The 17,574-nt window shown below is 39.5% G+C and overlaps 1 protein-coding gene across 1 annotated transcript in view; it reads right to left on the bottom strand.

Annotated features, from left to right (window-relative positions):
- Positions 1–1,288: 1,288 nt before the first annotated feature.
- Positions 1,289–17,574, bottom strand: part of SPATA17 (spermatogenesis associated 17) — a gene marked incomplete at its 5' end in the record, with an annotated part of 72,160 nt that continues 55,874 nt past the window's right edge. Inside the window, 1 exon segment of the mRNA XM_082217759.1 lies at positions 1,289–1,791. Within this exon segment, the coding sequence (XP_082073885.1) occupies positions 1,711–1,791 (81 nt within the window). The 3' untranslated portion in view covers positions 1,289–1,710.

Genomic DNA, 17,574 nt, shown 5'->3' with positions numbered 1-17,574 from the left:
AGTGTAGTCATCTCCTAAGTCTGTCTCATAAAAATCGCAGGCATATTTTTGCACATGGAAAGGATTATTAAAATTGCCCTGTTTGGGAGGAAGAAAAGAAAAGAGATTGAATAAAGGCTACACAATAGATGAGTGAGTGGATTAGAGTGAATTGGAAGTACTCTTTTTAACCTTAATATATGCAGAGTATCATCAGCAACTGAAAACTCCAGCAGCTTCAGTGATGGCTTGCTTGGCATAGGTTATGTTTATCTTGGGGTCAGAGATATTTAAAAGAAACCAAGAAAGAAAGATTAATCTGATAAAGGCATTGCCAGTTCTAATCGGACTGATGGGAAAATGTGGTAGAAAGATAAGTAACAACACAGGGTGAATTATCATGAAGAGATGAACTACCTTGAAGCTGGAGCAATCAAAGAGATAGCCCTCACATCTAAAAATTACTATGGCATCCCTTATTCATCAACACCTTTGTGCGAGTGTCTTCTGTTCAGCCCCCTGAACAAAGAACAAAAGCACTCCGATTTATTTGGCAAAATTAACTTGCTCGGGTTGTGTCCCTCACTTACCAGAATTAAAGGACCTTCGCTTCCCATTGCAGGACATAAATACAAAACTTTCAAAAGTTTGAATTTGATCAGCTACTCAAAAGTACAAAAAGACAGCCAAATATGCTTGGAAAAAGATGCCTGACATATTTGATTTGTACTGCTGTCATTTAGAAAATGATGTATGTGTTGCCCCTGCCCCTGAGAGCTTGATTTCTCTGTTCTTTGTGTCTGAGCTGATGTTATCTGATGTTGCCTGATAACTGTGTAAGTTTGTAGAATAATATGGCTGAGTCTACCCTAGCATTTAAGAATTTGCCTGTGTGTGGACAACTTCTGTGAGGGCTCTTCATCCCAGTTCCATGTACTAGGAATACCTAAGAAGCAGACCAGGGGAACAAGAAAATTCTATATTGACGCTAAACAGGTGACATAAACCCCGAATGCCCTCTGTACCTGTGATAAAAAAGAGACAAGGATCAGCAATAGAGAAAGAGAAAAAGTGCAAGAGACTATAGGAGTAACACCAGGAACTGAGAACCACGTGAGGAGCCAGGTGGACAACATGCCTACTTCCCATGGTAGCACTGACATTTTCAATGAAATTAAAAGGGACTTACTCACTAGCAAGTATATTTAGGACTGGGGTGCATATATATTCACCTCATGGTGCTTTGCCAATATGAGTATTACATCACATTATCAACTGATCATTTCAATCACAGGGAGATGATAATGAATTATTAACAGAGTAAGCATTTTTTATTCCTTTATTTTCGCCACAGACAAAAGGGCTACATCTCTTACCTGAGTAAGTAAATTATTCTAATTCTTCAGATCGTTGAGCTTATTCCACCAGTTACTTTGATCTGCAATCTTGCTAACAGAGAAAACGGACTAGACATACCTACGATTAATAATTTCTGAAGATGGAGATCTGTCTCTATGGATGTCCTTCACACAAAAAATGTGGCATGATGTAACTTGCTGATTGCTTAGAACCATTATTTCAGAATTCCAAAAGTAGGTTGTATATGAGAATTGTCTGCAGGTAGTACATGGCAATCATAAGTAATTGCTTTGCTTCACATTTTTTTTAAAAAAACCAAAAACCCCTTTATTTCAAGTGTTTAAAAATTCATAGACTGGGTTGGTAGAGAAATTACACTACTGCTCCGGCTCTGGAATAGGCTTGGCCAAACTTTGCAAACAGAGGAATCGATGGTAGCACGGTTAAGAAGTCCTAGAGAAAACAAAAAGGAAAAATTAAACTGGAGCATTTCATGTTATATTGACTGCAGCCCAGACTGAATGGAACTTTCTCCCTGATAATCTCCCAGGGCGTGACAGTGTAACGATACTACACTTTCTCATACCACTTACTGGCTGCACCTGAACATGAATGCGTGCATAAAAAGTTAAACGTACATAAGTCTAAAAAGTGCAGTTGATTGACTCCAACAAGCCCCAAAGGCTGTGTAATTTGAGCCTACATAGGTTGGATTTTTCACATGGGCATTCTATTCAAACTTATTGTGACTGCATGTAAACATCTGGTGGAATAGGCATGGCCGGTGGATGGAGCAGGAAGGCAGGATTCTGTTTCCACCTTGTTCATGGGAAGAAGATGGGCAATCTAATCTGGCTTTTTTATGGCGTGTGTTTGTGTTTTATATCATGGTTGGTTGGTTTTTCACTTCAATTCAGTTTGAAGAGATCTACAGTATAAACGCTGCATGAATAAATTGTCCATAGAATCATAGAATTACAGAGATGGAAGTGAACATGAGAGTCATCTAGTCCAAGCCCCTGGAAAGCAGGAATCTTTTGCCCAATCTTGTGCTCAAACCCATGACCCTGGGATTAAGGGTCTCATGCTAGGCTGACTGAGCTCACACACACTTTTGAATTTTCCAGTATCATAGTTTAACATGTATATTGTATATATTATACAGATTTTTTTTTAAAAGGAAACACACATTCAACTCATTATAACAGTCCGACACATACACATTACAGATTGAAGAGAAAATGTAGAATGAACCAAAATAATGTTCCTCGTCACATAACAGTTTCAGTGTTAACAATTACTTACAGTTGATCTAATTTGAATCTTTAATTGTATTTATCAAACAATACAGTTTCAGTTACATCTTGTAAATATTTACGGTATCCACATACTCTCTTTTTAACATTTCTTAATAAAAATCAGGATCCAGTGATCTGTCACATTCCTGAGTACACCAGTGAGCACTTAAGGGAGGGAACCAAAACACTTTCCTGGCTCTTTCGCCTCAAATGTGATTAAAATTCCAGCTTTGAATCAGTCCGTACACTTGGCAGTGCTTCAGACTAGAACTTCTGGCTCTTGCCCTCTGGCAGAATATTGAATTTTGGCTCTGATTCTGTATAGGCTATCTATGTTCATGTTATATCACACCCTCCCAGATTGTCTTGTATTTAATGTGCTGTTTTGCATATCAAGTGACGGGGGATGGACAAGGGCTACGTGGGCGATAGCTGGAGAGGCAGAATAATGTCCATTCAATAAACAGACTAGCACCCCTTTGGCTTCTGATTCTTTACAATATATTTATCATGAGTTTTCCTTTACCATGGGAGCTAGAAACTTCTTTTTAAAATACAGATGTTCAGGGGATGGGAGGGGAGTTGTGCCAGATTCCAGTAATGTGACAGACCCAGAGAATATGCACATCTCTCTTTATGATGTACTCAATGAAAACTACACTTGTCAGCCGCTCTGTGTTCCTGATAAGAATCATGGGCTCTATTGAGGGTATGAGAGGAACATCCCATCATAATTAACTTATTAGGAAATTAGAATAAAATATGAGCAGGAAAACAGCTGTCAGCATTCCTCTCAGAGTGTACCTCTGCTCCTACCACTCTCGTCTGCATAAAACAAGGTCCAGTCATTTCTGATCCCCAAAATAAGCACTGATTGGAGAGAGCAGACGGCTTTTCCTATTAGGATGACTTGCCAGACAATAACAACCGACTGCCAGAATTAGTTCCTTGGGACAATTTAGGTGCCTTTGAAGTGAATGGCTTTTTGAGCTGGAACTAAGCCCACGCCCGACTTCAAATCCAAGTCAAAATGACAAAAAGGAAGTCCACTGCGCCATTCATTCCCTCAGCGTAAGATTACTTTATGTTGGCAGCTGTACTGCTTATCTTGTTTAAAGGCTATTTCGCTACACACTCACAGCTGTGTATTTAAACAACTGGATCGGATCATGGGGCCAGAAGTTGCTGATTATATATTCCTACTGTTCTTCTGAATGGTGACACTGTTCTGTTCCTTTCGTTCTTTTTCGTAACTGTAGTGGCAGTAGCAGGAAAAGAAGGAATTCTAACAGGGCTGGCCATTAGGTAGAGCAGAGTGGGAAACCTGTGGTCCTCTAGATCAGGGTTTTCCAAACTTGGGTCTCCAGCTGCTTTTGGACTACTCCCATCATCCCAAGCTAGCAGCACTAGTGGTCAGGGATGATGGGGACTGTAGTCCAAAAACAGCTGGAGACCCAAGTTTGGAAACATTGGTCTAGATGTTGTTGGACTCCAGTTTTCATCAACCCTAGCCAGCAGAGTCAGTGGTTTGCTCCTCACCCCTAAGGCTGTGTGATGTGGCCTCTTCTACCACTGGACTAGATTGCCAACTCTACAATTCATGCAAGGGAAGTAAATTGTTATTATTTTATTATTATTTTTACTGCCATGAAGGAGGAGAGGTGCTTGTAGACTTTTCTGCCTCGTATGCCAAAATAACTTGATCAGCTTTGGATACTATGCACTTTGACTTGGGAAGGTGCACCATTTATTCTCTGCCTCAAGAAGCAAACTATTTTGGGCAAGCCCTGAAGAAGAGTCAGTGCCAATAGCGCTAGCAATGTCAGCAATAATAGCTTTCACAACAGAATACTCAGGCCTAGGCCCACTTAATATTTCAGTTGGTGATATTAATTAAACGACATGCATAGTTTGTAACATGACATGAACCCACCATACTATTTTCCCATGGTTAGTAAGTATCTGCAGTGTTCTCTGTGGAAATGAAATGTAAAACCCTAGGACATACAATGCAATCTGACAATAAAGTCACTCAGCGTACCTTTCTTGATTTATCCCAGAAAAAAAAGTCATCCACTAGTCTAAAGCTCTAACTTTTTTCTTTTCTTTTTTTCAGTTTCAAATTTGTTGGGAAAAAATAGAAAGTACATAAACGGAAAATCATCAAAAAACAAAACAAAACAGAGTGCAGCTATTTCAAAATGTCACATTATTGCAAAACGTTCATCATATCATCCCCCCCCCAAGACAACCATATTTCTAAAAATGGGGTGACAAGGAAGTTGGTATTTCTGAATCAGTAGCATATGAGATAAAGTCTCACCAGACTGTGCAAAAGCGTTCAGGATTTCCCACATCCTTGGACTCTCAAGCTTTTCCTTGAGGTAAGCCTAATGGCAAGAGACGATGAGAGAAAGTTTCCTCCTTATACTGTGGTGTACCTGTATTATATCCAGGAATGCATTTGCCTGTGCTATTTAAAATATTGATATAATAGAAGGCCTAATAAATTACAGCCTGAATAAACATGCCCAAAGAAACCCAAAGCTGAATGATAAAATTCTGAATCCATTTTTTAAGCATTTTCATTTTCTGATCCCATTATCTTCCAAGGGATTATAGTCTACTACAGTTATACTGACAAGATTTAACTAGACCTAGGGACCTTTTCAATGTTTTGATAATTTGACTGCCATGTAGGCTAATTATCCCATACACACAATTCAAAAGAATGCAGCAAAGAAAATGATGACAGGGAACAACAGTTTATAGACTATTGGCCCAGTCCAACAAATACAATATGATGCTCCAATCCAGGCAGGTGACCTCAATTCATGAAGGCAGGTTTATGATTGAATATTCCAATTTTGGATGGGGAATCATGAATGCAAACAACTGCTGCATTAACAGTTCTCCAGCCAGATCCAGCAGCGAAAATTCACTTGCTTTTTAAGGAAGCTGTTCTCCCCCCAACTCTCTTTTTGGCACATTCTCCTCCCTGCTGCTCTCATATGCCTTCAGCTTGATGAAAGACAGTGTGTGTATGTTCATTCAAGGAATGACAGTGGTCTATTCAACCTGGCATGTCTCCATGCCAAGACAAAAATGTGATGGCTTTTTTATTTGCAAGATGTTGTTTGCAGATGATGCAGCCTTGACTCCAAGGAAGCTCTATAGTGACCCATCAACCATTCTGCCCAAGCCTGCCTGAGTTCAGCCTCACCATCAGCCTGGCAAATACCAACACCTTGGGTCAGGAGTCACCAGCACTCCACATATCAGCATTGGTGACCAGGTAGACAATTTTGGGCTCCACCATTACCAGCAACCTTTCCATTGACACTGCTGTAACTCTCCAACAGTTTGTCCTTATCCCCAATGATGCACTCTTCCATTGTCTCTTGAGACAGATGGATGCCAATAGTCACACTCACTCACTGTTTGGGAGGAGTAGGCGGAGGCTGGATTTAGCACCTCCCAAATTGCTCTCCTGTCTTCCTGTTAAAGAGATGATCAGTGCAATTAAGATTTAAGGCTATATATGTGCATAACGGTAAAGGGTAAAGGGACCCCTGACTGTTAGGTCCAGTCGTGGCTGACTCTGGGGTTACGGTGCTCATCTCGCTTTACCAGCCGAGGGAGCCGGCGTACAGCTTCCGGGTCATGTGGCCAGCATGACTAAGCCGCTTCTGGCAAACCAGAGCAGTGCACGGAAACGCTGTTTACCTTCCTGCCAGAATGGTACCTATTTATCTCCTTGCACTTTGACGTGCTTTCGAACTGCTAGGTTGGCAGGAGCAGGGACCGAGCAACGGGAGCTCACCCCGTCGTGGGGATTCGAACCGCCGACCTTCTGATCAGCAAGTCCTAGGCTCTGTGGTTTAACCCACAGCGCCATCCACGTCCCTTATATATGTGCATAGCCCCAGCTGAATGCTGAAAAGCCTATTGCACGAGAGACCGGTTGTATCCAGCAATCTGGAAAATGCATATATAACCTATAGATTAAGCAATATGTCTTGTCATGTGATTACCTTTGCAAAAGGTTGGTCATTGGGCACCAGTTATCAGCCAGTACAGCCATGTGTATGTAGCATTTCTGCAGCTCAAAGAGTTCTCTGAACCAGGGCCTATACAGGTATGCGCCTATGTCTTGATTTAAACTAGGGACTTCAATATATAATATCTATTTCAATAATATCTGAGGTTTGCAATTGAGTGGATGCATGCATAGATGGATTTAACAGCAGGACCCATGTTTTTGAAAAATGAACTTTTGTACATGCATTATTTCATTAAATTTGTGTCAAAATTTAGCAAATGGTACACATATTGAATGAGCAGGTGATTTATACACACAAAAGCTGCATATACATGAACTGAAGACATTTAACATATTTTTAAAAAAAAATATGTCATATTTGTGTGGGAACACGGCTTAGCAATCTATTTAAAGAAAAACCAGTCAGTTACAATCAATTCATGTATCATTGTGAGAAACAGCATAATAATGTAAGTGCCATATACTTTAAGAGAAAAAAGAAGCAAAACATTAGATAGAAGGCAATACCTCCTAACTAAAGGGCCACTTGTAACAATATTTAGCTTTTTAGTACCTTTAGTCTATGTTACTTTTTTGTAAAGTGCTTTTATTACAATCAAGCGGTATATAAATCTTGTGAGATAAATAATGATTTTATAAAGTGATTAAGGAGAGTTTACATAAATTGTACAGACTAGTTTTCTAGTGATGAATTTTGTCATAATGTCACCTTGCCACACTCCTTTTAGTGAGGAACAGTAGCAAGCTTTCTTGCTAACCCAGCAAGATAGCAGACTGGTAAAGAAAAGCGATATATGTGTTGTATGTGTGATATAACATTATGCCACCAGATGGCTATGTGGAGTCCTGTTTTTCTCTTACCTGTTTTCCCGGTTTAAATTTACGATTTAAACTGAAACACTTCTTTGACGTGTCTAAATCCAGCCTTAGACAGGATTCTCAGTTTTAATAATAAATAATAATAATTTTTACCCTGCCCTTCCCGGTTCAGAAAACCGGTCTCAGGGCGGCTAACAACAAATTTAAAACACTTAATTGTAATGCAACATAGAAGCAGCATAAAATACCGTATAAAAGCATGAGTAACAATAAAATTCAAAGTTCAAAAATAAATTTGGGGGAAATCCATCCAATAAACATTAGATAGTCACCAGGGCTAGCTGGCTGAATTTGTCCTACTTGGGTCAGCGAGGAGGCCAGGGGAGAATTAGCTGTGGGGTCTCAGAGTGGGTAATCTTCATAAAAGGGAAGGGGGGTGGAAGGGAAGGGAAATAAAAAATCAGACTGAATTCAAATTAAAGGCCAGGCGGAATAGCTCTGTCTTACAGGCCCAGTTAAATCCTGTAAGTCTAAAATAACAAACTTCAAGCTTGCAGGGGGTGGGGGAATGATGAATGTCACTTCAAATCAAAGTTCGTACAATCCTTACTTTATCCGTGAAATAATTATAGATCATTTCTACATTTATCATTGGGACGCTGTTATTTAAAACCATGCAATTGGTAGACTTCTTTTTCCACTCGCCTGCCATATTCTTAGATGCTAATAGGAAGATGTGTGTTCTTTTAAGAGAGGATCCATTGCTATCCTAACGACGTTTTTATTTTGAATAAACCACCCGGGAGCACTTCATGGCACAGATATTTGAGAAAGACACAGTAGGAAGTTCTGTTTACAAATCAATGGTACAAATATGGCTCCCTCCATTTAACTCTAGGGGTCCTCGCCCAAGTTTTCCCTGCAATCCTAACGCCTGTAATGGCAAAATTAGAGCTTTGAACTGAGAAGCCGCAAGACATTCTGTGACCTTTTAATGGCCATGCAGTGCTATTTAACAGAGAGAGGGAGAGAAGCAAACACGGCAATCTGCTATTAGGGCAAAATGTTGATCTAGCAAAGAGGGGCTTCCCGCCTAAATATATTAGTACTGGTTAACACTTCCAACTAGTACAAGGGCTTCTGACATGACAAAATGAGTATAACAGCCCCTTCTGTCAATACAACACAAATGTCATTTCAAGTGCTCAAAACCACTAAGCTACCCTAAAAAGATTGATTTATCTGCTCCAATGTTTCTTTGGGGCAAACTTTCCTCACAACTGAAACCAATTAGTGGGCCTGGCACTTGTAGTGCAGAATGTAGGTCAGCGTCAAGTAATAAAAAAGTATTGACTTTTCTCTGTCTGTAAGCAGCATGAAAGGGGTGCCATGGCCTTGTCGTATATGAAAAGAGCTCCATTAATTTCACTTATTTCAACAAGGGCTGTCAAATACTAATGCTTCTATTGCACTTTTCACACAAAGTACATTGACACCACTCCTGGCCTCAGTGAAATAAGGTTTAAAATATTTCAACTAGTGAAAGAGGCCTACACTATAATTTTCAATTCCCACTAGTACATTTAGACACCTTAAGTAGCATTGCTCACAAAAACTATTGAGAGAGATTAGATGGGATATTAATCATGACTAACAATTACTTCCTGTGGCCAAAGGAATCTAATTCTTATGTATAACCCCATTAAAATAATAATCCAGAATGTTGGGTGTTTATTTTTTACAGAGCAGGCAAACACTGTCAGTTGTGGGTTTGGTGTCAACAAACACCCACAAATCACAGGTAAACCACCTGCAATGTTGCACTACAATCCTGCCAGCCACCTGGTTTTCTTGCTTGGAATTTTCATGGTGCATTTTGTTCCCTGAAAAGTAGCCTTGTTTTTATGAAGACTATAGTTAGATTCACAATTACTTTACAGCCATATAAACTCTGATGCGAGCTGAAAAACTCTCTGCTTGCAAATGCTCCCTCACTGAAGCAACTGTGATCTGCACACATAAAGGAATTAATTTCCTCTATCATATGTGAGCAAGATATCTATGTGCACACTTGAGAACAAATGGGCATGTGGATTGAGGTAACAGTCTCTGATACCATATGAGACACAACCACTCAAGTGCCAGATTACCAAACAGGCAGAATAGGCAAAGGTCTATGAGCCTGAAGCCTTTTAGGGGCCCCACAATAAAATATAAAATTAATATTGATTTAATCTTAAAAGAAAATTACAATCAAGTTTTCTTAGTTCAATGTTATCCCACTAAAAAAAAAACGTATTAGGGGATAATTTGCAAGACGACCCCTGAGATTTCAACCGCCTAGGGGCACTGCAACCACTTTCCATTTGTTAACACGAATTACTAATTCCATGATCTTTTTTTTTTGGGGGGGGGGGAGATTTCTTAACATGCTATCTTGGAAATATACCACTTTACTCCATATATTTAGAATGTTTGGATAAGGATTTCCTTATATTGGACAGTGATTTTAGTGATTTAGTGATTTTTAGCAGCAAGACTGAGATTTATTTTAGCCTCCCTGAAGTCAATGAGAATACACTATTTTAATTCAAGTAGTTCAACTTAATTGCTTTATAGATGGGAATCTGTGTAACCTAAGTATTTGGAGGTGGTAAAAGGCCTCCCATCACCAAGTGAAGGCCTTACCAACCAACCAACCAACCAACCAACCAACCAACCAACCAACCAAAGAAAGGATTGTTCTTATCATTCTGCAAACTGCCAAATAGAACATAGATTCATGAATGGAAACACCCACTAGTTACCAATGTCTTGTCCAGTTATAACAAACACTCACATAGTTATAACATAGTCTACCAATTCATTTGCAGATGAGTACCTTAGCTAAATGCAATCTTGGGAAAAGTTTTTTCTGCATAGGGATTTAATGTATTTCATCTGAACTTGAGGGTTGCCTCTGAATAGTCTGTACATGACGCTATGCCAAACCATATGAAATAAACCATGGCTAAGTGTGAACTGTAAAACAAAAAGAATCCGCAGCTGCGGTTTATGATGTAGCAGGGCAAACTATGAGCATGTGTTCAGATGTGGCATTAAGCCAAGCCATGGCTTAACTCTAGGTAGCACAGCAGCAGCAAGATCTAGAGAAGAGTGAAGCTCCTGTGATTTTATTGTGTGTGTCCACACTTGGCCATGGTTTGACTTAGCATTACATGGTAACCAGGCCAATATGTCAAACCCAATGGCTAATTGCCTCCTTAAAATGCAAGCAAAGCTGATTTAAAACAACAACCCCTCTGACTTAAAAAGGCTAGCTGACTAAAATGGAGGGCAATTTTCAACTTGCTTTAATGACTTTATAAGTATGCTTTGAATCAACTTATCATTCATTTTTAAAATACAAAATGATACTGGCTAGTCATCATGAAACAATGTTATGTCCTTCTGCATGATACTTTCATCATACTATTTTCTCTGTTTGATAGTCTATTTGGTTATTGACAGAGAGCATATGATAATATGCTGTACAAATATCAGGAAATTATTCGCACAGTGGGAAGCCCGCTAACAACATTATTTTAATATCTTATCTTTCAGACAGAGGCAGAAAACATATTAATTGCAGCTTAATATATGCAACAAACATTTCATTATAATTTTACTTAAATTTTGACCAAGCCTCTTAAGAAATAGTATATTATACATACTTCTCTCAGTGTTGTAAATCGAGGAACTAGAATCAAACAGTCTTGTGAGAAATTATGAAAGACTTGTAATTACTGCTTCTGAGTTTGAATAATTACTTATCTGATTGTCTCTTTACAAGTGGTCCAAATTAAGACTCTTAGAGCATTGTTAGTCTGCCCCTTGAGATGTCCCAAAGAGAAACAGTAAAGCTTACCTTCGAGCTCACCTCTACAAGCATTTTGGGGAGAAGGGGTTGGTTCAGCTTCAGATGCACATCAAACCCACACAATGCACATGAAAACCACCCTCTGCTGCATTGGTCATATGCACACTTGCAATGCAGAAAGGGATGAGATCCAGATTTTAAAATAGAGCAATGTTGGCATATAATTCTCCCCGGGATAACTGTTGTTGCAGCTTTTACAAGTACTAGTTCTGATGGCACTTGCTTCTGATGCTCACAGGATGACCAGGGAGGTAAGGAGAAGCACATCCAAATAATTGCCAGCCATACATATATAAACCAGAAGCTGCCACAACAAGCACGGCAGAGGTGGAACAATCAAAATAGCAGCCATGATGGGCTTAATTCCTCTCTTTTAAAAAGCTGCCAGTTTCTGTCCTCTTTCAAAGGAAGCATTCATTTATCATTACATTTATATGCCTCCCTTTTCTTCCAAGGAGCTCAAGGTGGTGTACATGGTTCTCCTCCCCAAATGTCATCCTCACAACGACCCTGTGAGGTAGGGCAGGCTAAGGGATGGTGACTGACCCAAGGTCAGTAAGCTTCATGGCTGAGTGGGGATTCAAACCCTGATCTCCCAGGTCATAATCCAACACTCTAACACTATAGTACACACCTGCACACAACTGGGAAAGCTTGAAACAGACTGTCAATAGGAGGTCCACAGGGGGTTAGAGGTTGTGAAGTACAGAACAGTAGAGCAGAGAACAAATCCCAGGTGAGTCAAATGAAAGCAAGCAGCGTGTTATTTATTACATGATCTCAGAGAGGCTCAACACGCAGAACAGTCAAACCTTGCAGCTTTCTCCATCATGGATTTGTGACAAGTCTGGAAACTAACGGCAGAAAGTCCACTTCTACCATATAACAGTGGTTTTGGGGCATAACTCCAAGTGGAATCCTGGAGGCTTGCTTCTACACACACACACACACACACACACACACACACACACACACGTGATCAAGCCATCTTAAGAACCTAAGAGCCTTCTGCTGGATCAATGCCCATCCAGTCCAACTTTCTATTCTCACAGCGGCCAACCAGATGCCTATGGGAAGCATGCAAGCAGGAGCTTCGCATGGCAGTACTCTCTCCTGCTGTGGTTTCCAGCAACAGTTATTCAGAAGTGTGCACCCCAAAGTGTGGAGACAGAAGATGCTCACCATAGTTAATAATCCATGATAGTCTTATCCATGAATTTGTCTAATCCTCTTTTAAAGCCATCCTAGTTGGTGGCCATCACTACTTTTGGAAGCAGTGAATTCCATAGTTTAACAAGAAGTGCTTTCTTTTGTCTGTTCTGAGTCTTCCAGCATTCAGCTTCGCTGGATGTCCAAGAATTCCAGTGTTGGGAGAGAGGGAGAAAAACTTTCCCCTACCCTCTTCCTCAACCCCATGCATAATTTTATTGCTTCTTACTTGCATTTTCCTTTGTTGTTTAGTCGTGTCTGACTCTTCGTGACCCCATGGACCAGAGCATGCCAGGCACTCCTGTCTTCCACTGCCTCCCGCAGTTTGGTCAAACTCATGCTGGTAGCTTCGAGAACACTATCCAACCATCCTGTCCTCTGCCGTCCCCTTCTCCTTGTGCCCTCCATCTTTCCCAACATCAGGGTCTCTTCCAGGGAGTCTTCTCTTCTCATGAGGTGGCCAAAGTATTGGAGCCTCAGCTTCACGATCTGTCCTTCCAGTGAGCACTCAGGGCTGATCTCCTTCAGAATGGATACGTTTGATCTTCTTGCAATCCATGGGACTCTCAAGAGTCTCCTCCAGCACCATAATTCAAAAACATCAATTCTTCGGCCTTTTCCTTAATTAAGCTTAAAAAGCCTAAATGTTGTAACCTTTCCTCCATAGTTGCTCCACCCCCTTGATCAATTTGGTTACTCTTTCCTGAACCATTTCCAACTGTAAATCTTTTTTTTGGAGGTGAGGCAACCAGAACTATACATATTACTCCAACTGCACCACCACCACAGATTTGTATAATTGGCAGTTTTATCTTCAATTCCTTTCCTAATTATCTCTAGCGTGAAATTTACCTTTTTCACAATATGAAACATCGACTTGTTTCTGTTTGGGAAGATTGCGATGCGCAAGGTAAAGCATTCAGAAGTAAAGTCCTATTGAATTCAATGGGGTGTATTCCTATGCAAGCGTGTATAGGATTGCAACCCAAATCTACCCTGCTCCTCCCAAAAAAATTCTGGAGCAATTTCTGGCATTGCCAATTTTTTATATCATACAGTTGCTTGATTAAAAAAGAGTAAGATAGATTGCACTCAGGTTTATTCAGTAATAGTGGAAAGTGTCCAACACAGTAAATGTAGAGCTGGTTCACACATGCATCACTTGATTTATCACTGCTTGGTTACCCAACTCTGACTGATGGCTATATGTGTGAACTGTCTTATCTGAATAATGAATCAATATCCCTATGTATCCATCTTCTAATCTGCATAGGTCAAAAGTACCTTAGAAACAGCCACCCCTCCCCATTATGTGATCAACCCAGGGCACTTCCTAAACAATGAAATCTCTATTTTTGAATCAGCTGCCAAGGATGTAGAGAGAGCCATTCTTGGTCATAGTCAGTGCTTTTTTCAGGGTGGATGCAGGGGTACATATACCCCTAAACATTTTGTGAATCTAAGTTTAGCCGCATTGAGGGGCAGTATTTCAATATGAGTAGGAAAATGAGAGTACCCCTAAACATATTTTTAGAAAAAAAGCACTGGTCATAGTTGTACAACACCTCTTCCTTAGTGATTATTCCATCCTAACCTAAGCACTTCTTGTTGTTTAGTCGTATCCAACTCTTTGTGACACCTTGGACCAGAGCATGCCAGGCACTCTTGTCTTCCACAACCTAAGCACAAGCCTGCCTATTTATGTTAGGTTTGGCAGGGCAAGAGTTAAGGTTATAGTGGATGAAGAGATGTCTGAATGAATTTTGTTTTGCGTTGGTAGGATATTATAATATGTTTTCACATTCTCTTTTATATTTAGTGTTACTTTCCAAGAGTCTGTAAAATGGGGTGGGGTATACATTTCCGTGAAAATGTGGCCATAAGTTTCAAAACATTGCATTTCGCCCATTTCTCTTATATCATACACCAGAGGAAATGGCACTAGCTGCCTTATTTTGTTTTGGACATATCTAATATCTATATTTGAACCAAAATTGCCAAAGATAATATTCTATTTTTGGAACTAATGCAGTCTTTATTACAGCTAAATTAAATTAAGACAGTGATGTGAATTTCCTCACAAGCTATTTCATACTTGGATACCCTTGAACTTTACTGAATCAGAGCTAAAAAACAAACGTGCAGATGAAATTGTTGGATTGGTATTTGGAACTTATTGGCTATTGTAATTCAGGCCTTAGTTTAGTGCAGGGCAATTTCCAAAAGTATTCCTTATAAAGGGAATAGATGGTCAAAAGCTTCATCTTCATTCATTCACGATTAATAAATGTCATTTGTCAAATATGAACATTTGCAAATGACTAATAAATATTTTTATGAAAAAACAAGTCTACCTGAAGTGGGATTATGCTTAATATATTCTGTGCACAAATAAAATATATTTCATTTAAACTAGTTCCTCAAAAGTGAAGAAATGCAATATAAATATGCAGGTATTTTTAAATCCTTCAATCATACACATATCATACAACTAGCAGAACTAAACAAAGGGTATATAACAAGCAATACACTTTGTTATTAGTTCAAATCATTAGTTGAATCCCACATAACTCTCTGTGATGTCTCCAATGCAGTATAATCACTGACAAAATCAAGAGGGTACCACAGCGAACAGGAAAATAAGGGCATGGGAAAATAAGGGCAAAGGAGAGGGGGGAGGTGGAATTTAGAATAACAGGATCAAAATACTGCAAATGTGCTAACACATCCTGAAATCCATGAAACAGGAGATAGTTCTTGACATGTAAAGTAACAAGCAGAGAAATGAGGGAAATATATTTAGTTTCAGCCCTGTGTTATTTAAATAATACTTTGAAGGAATGAATTTGACAGTGTATTTGTCAATACTAATGTAGAACTTCTAAAGAATCATCATATATCAGAATACCAGTAGTGCCTGTAAATGAGCAAGAACTTGGGATTTTAATAATTGTGCACCTTTCTACCTTAAGGAAATAAGAGGCACAGTGAAAATTCCCAATGCGATCCCAAGGGCTTGGGATTCAAGCTGAAAAGTTTCTATTCTTGGGCTACTAATATATTTTGAACTTCCATTGCCAGGAGGTTTGACATTTGCAGAAACAACAAATTACACCCAATTTTGCTGAATGATATACAGAGGAATACAATCCGAATCATTCATTTAATTTAAAACCTCTGGTGAGATTTAAGACATCCATCCGCACACACTGTATCTCATGTGATTATGCCAGTATACATCAAACCCCAGTAATAACGATTCATATCCATATATGTGTATATGCTTTATTGCTACCTTTAGCGGGATTAAAAGCAGTATATCAAATTTTACAGTTGTGCTCCTTTTATTAGCTTCTTACCACTTGATCAGCTGATAGAAGCAATAATGAACACGCACACACACACAAACACACATATCCACATAGACTGGAGTCTGCATTTGCGTGTTCTATCTTAAGAATGTAATATTTCAAAAAACAGCCTAAGCTTTGGGGAAAAAACCAATTACAGAAACAGCATTAAAAATGCCAAGCACCAGGCAGAAGCAATTCTGGATCAGTTTAAAAAAGTGATTGATGAAACTCTAATCTGAGCTGAAGGAACAGTTTCACGACAAGCTGTGACCATTCCACACACTTCATTAGCTGCCATAATTAGCCTGGTGTTTCAATTTGTTAGAACTGGTGGGGACAATTTTACTCAGAATACAAACATCAAAAAGCAGGGTCTCTCCGACTTCAGAAGTGGCTGATGAGAGGCTTTCTAGTCTTTCTGTTAACGAAAAGATTAATTACAGCTGATGGGAGGCTGTACTCTGATTGTCACTCTGTCTATGTACATTACTTTTAGCATTAGAAGAAAGACATGGTTGACACTGCGCTGCTCAATCAAGCAGCTTCACATCAGGGCACCAAGTCTGTTTTAATATGCATGGTCTTGTATTGTTTGATTGACTTGTTCTCTACTTCTCCAGGTCCCAAGCTCTGTCACCAACTAGATTGTACCAACAGAACAGCAGGTTATACAGTGGCATGCAGGGCAGGTATAATACTCAGGACATCATTATTCCATTACAGTACACACACACACACACACACACACACACACACACACACCACACACGTTCCTTATTAATATATCACAAAGCTTCACCTTACTTGTCCTGCTCTGCGTAAAATGACAAAAATATAATCTACAGTCCTGGAAAAATGTAGTATTTTTCACAGAGCGGGGCAAGCAATTTATGCTAGGATAATCCTTTCTCACGTAGCACAAAGCCATCTTCACAGATACAAACGTTCATTAACTGACTCGATTTTGCACGCCTTTGCTTTCTGGAAAGTCACAAAGACTTGACAGAAATTTGGGTACTTTATTCTGACTGTTCAAATTTGATCACTTGTCTGGCTTTTTGTGGAGCATGAACCTAAAAGGTACCATCTAAGTTGAAGCCTGGAGCTATTATTAACTCAGCCTTGGTGATGAGCTACCCTTTCTGCATATCTTGGAAGCACCACCCACTTCAGTGAACCTGCCTTTAACCAGCAGGGTTAAAGAATATACATAATTGCAATTTTCTTCCTATTATTTAGAGTACACAACAGTAGTAACTGCTACTAGCACTGCAATCCAGACCACAACACACCCAGTCATGTCTCTCTTCTCTGTTGCTGGGCCCAGAATGTGGACCTTCTTCACTGCGGAGGGTTCATCTTGTCCCTCCTTGCTGGCCTTCTGACTTAGCATTAAAACCTTCCTGTTTAGGATGACATTGGTCTCCAGCAGATAGATGTTAATGCTTGCCAGCCATAATTATTTACGATCTCCCTCTTTGTGTTTTTACTTTGTTTTTATTCTGCCTTTTGTTTTTATTATAGTTCATGGTGCCTCTTACTGTGGTTATTTCAAAAATGTTTCATCGCTGGTCT

Source organism: Podarcis vaucheri (genome assembly GCF_965113315.1).
Source record: "Podarcis vaucheri genome assembly, chromosome: 3".
NCBI lineage: Eukaryota > Metazoa > Chordata > Lepidosauria > Squamata > Lacertidae > Podarcis > Podarcis vaucheri.
Note: the sequence above shows the minus strand (reverse complement) of the source record. Positions and strands in the feature narration are given on the sequence as shown.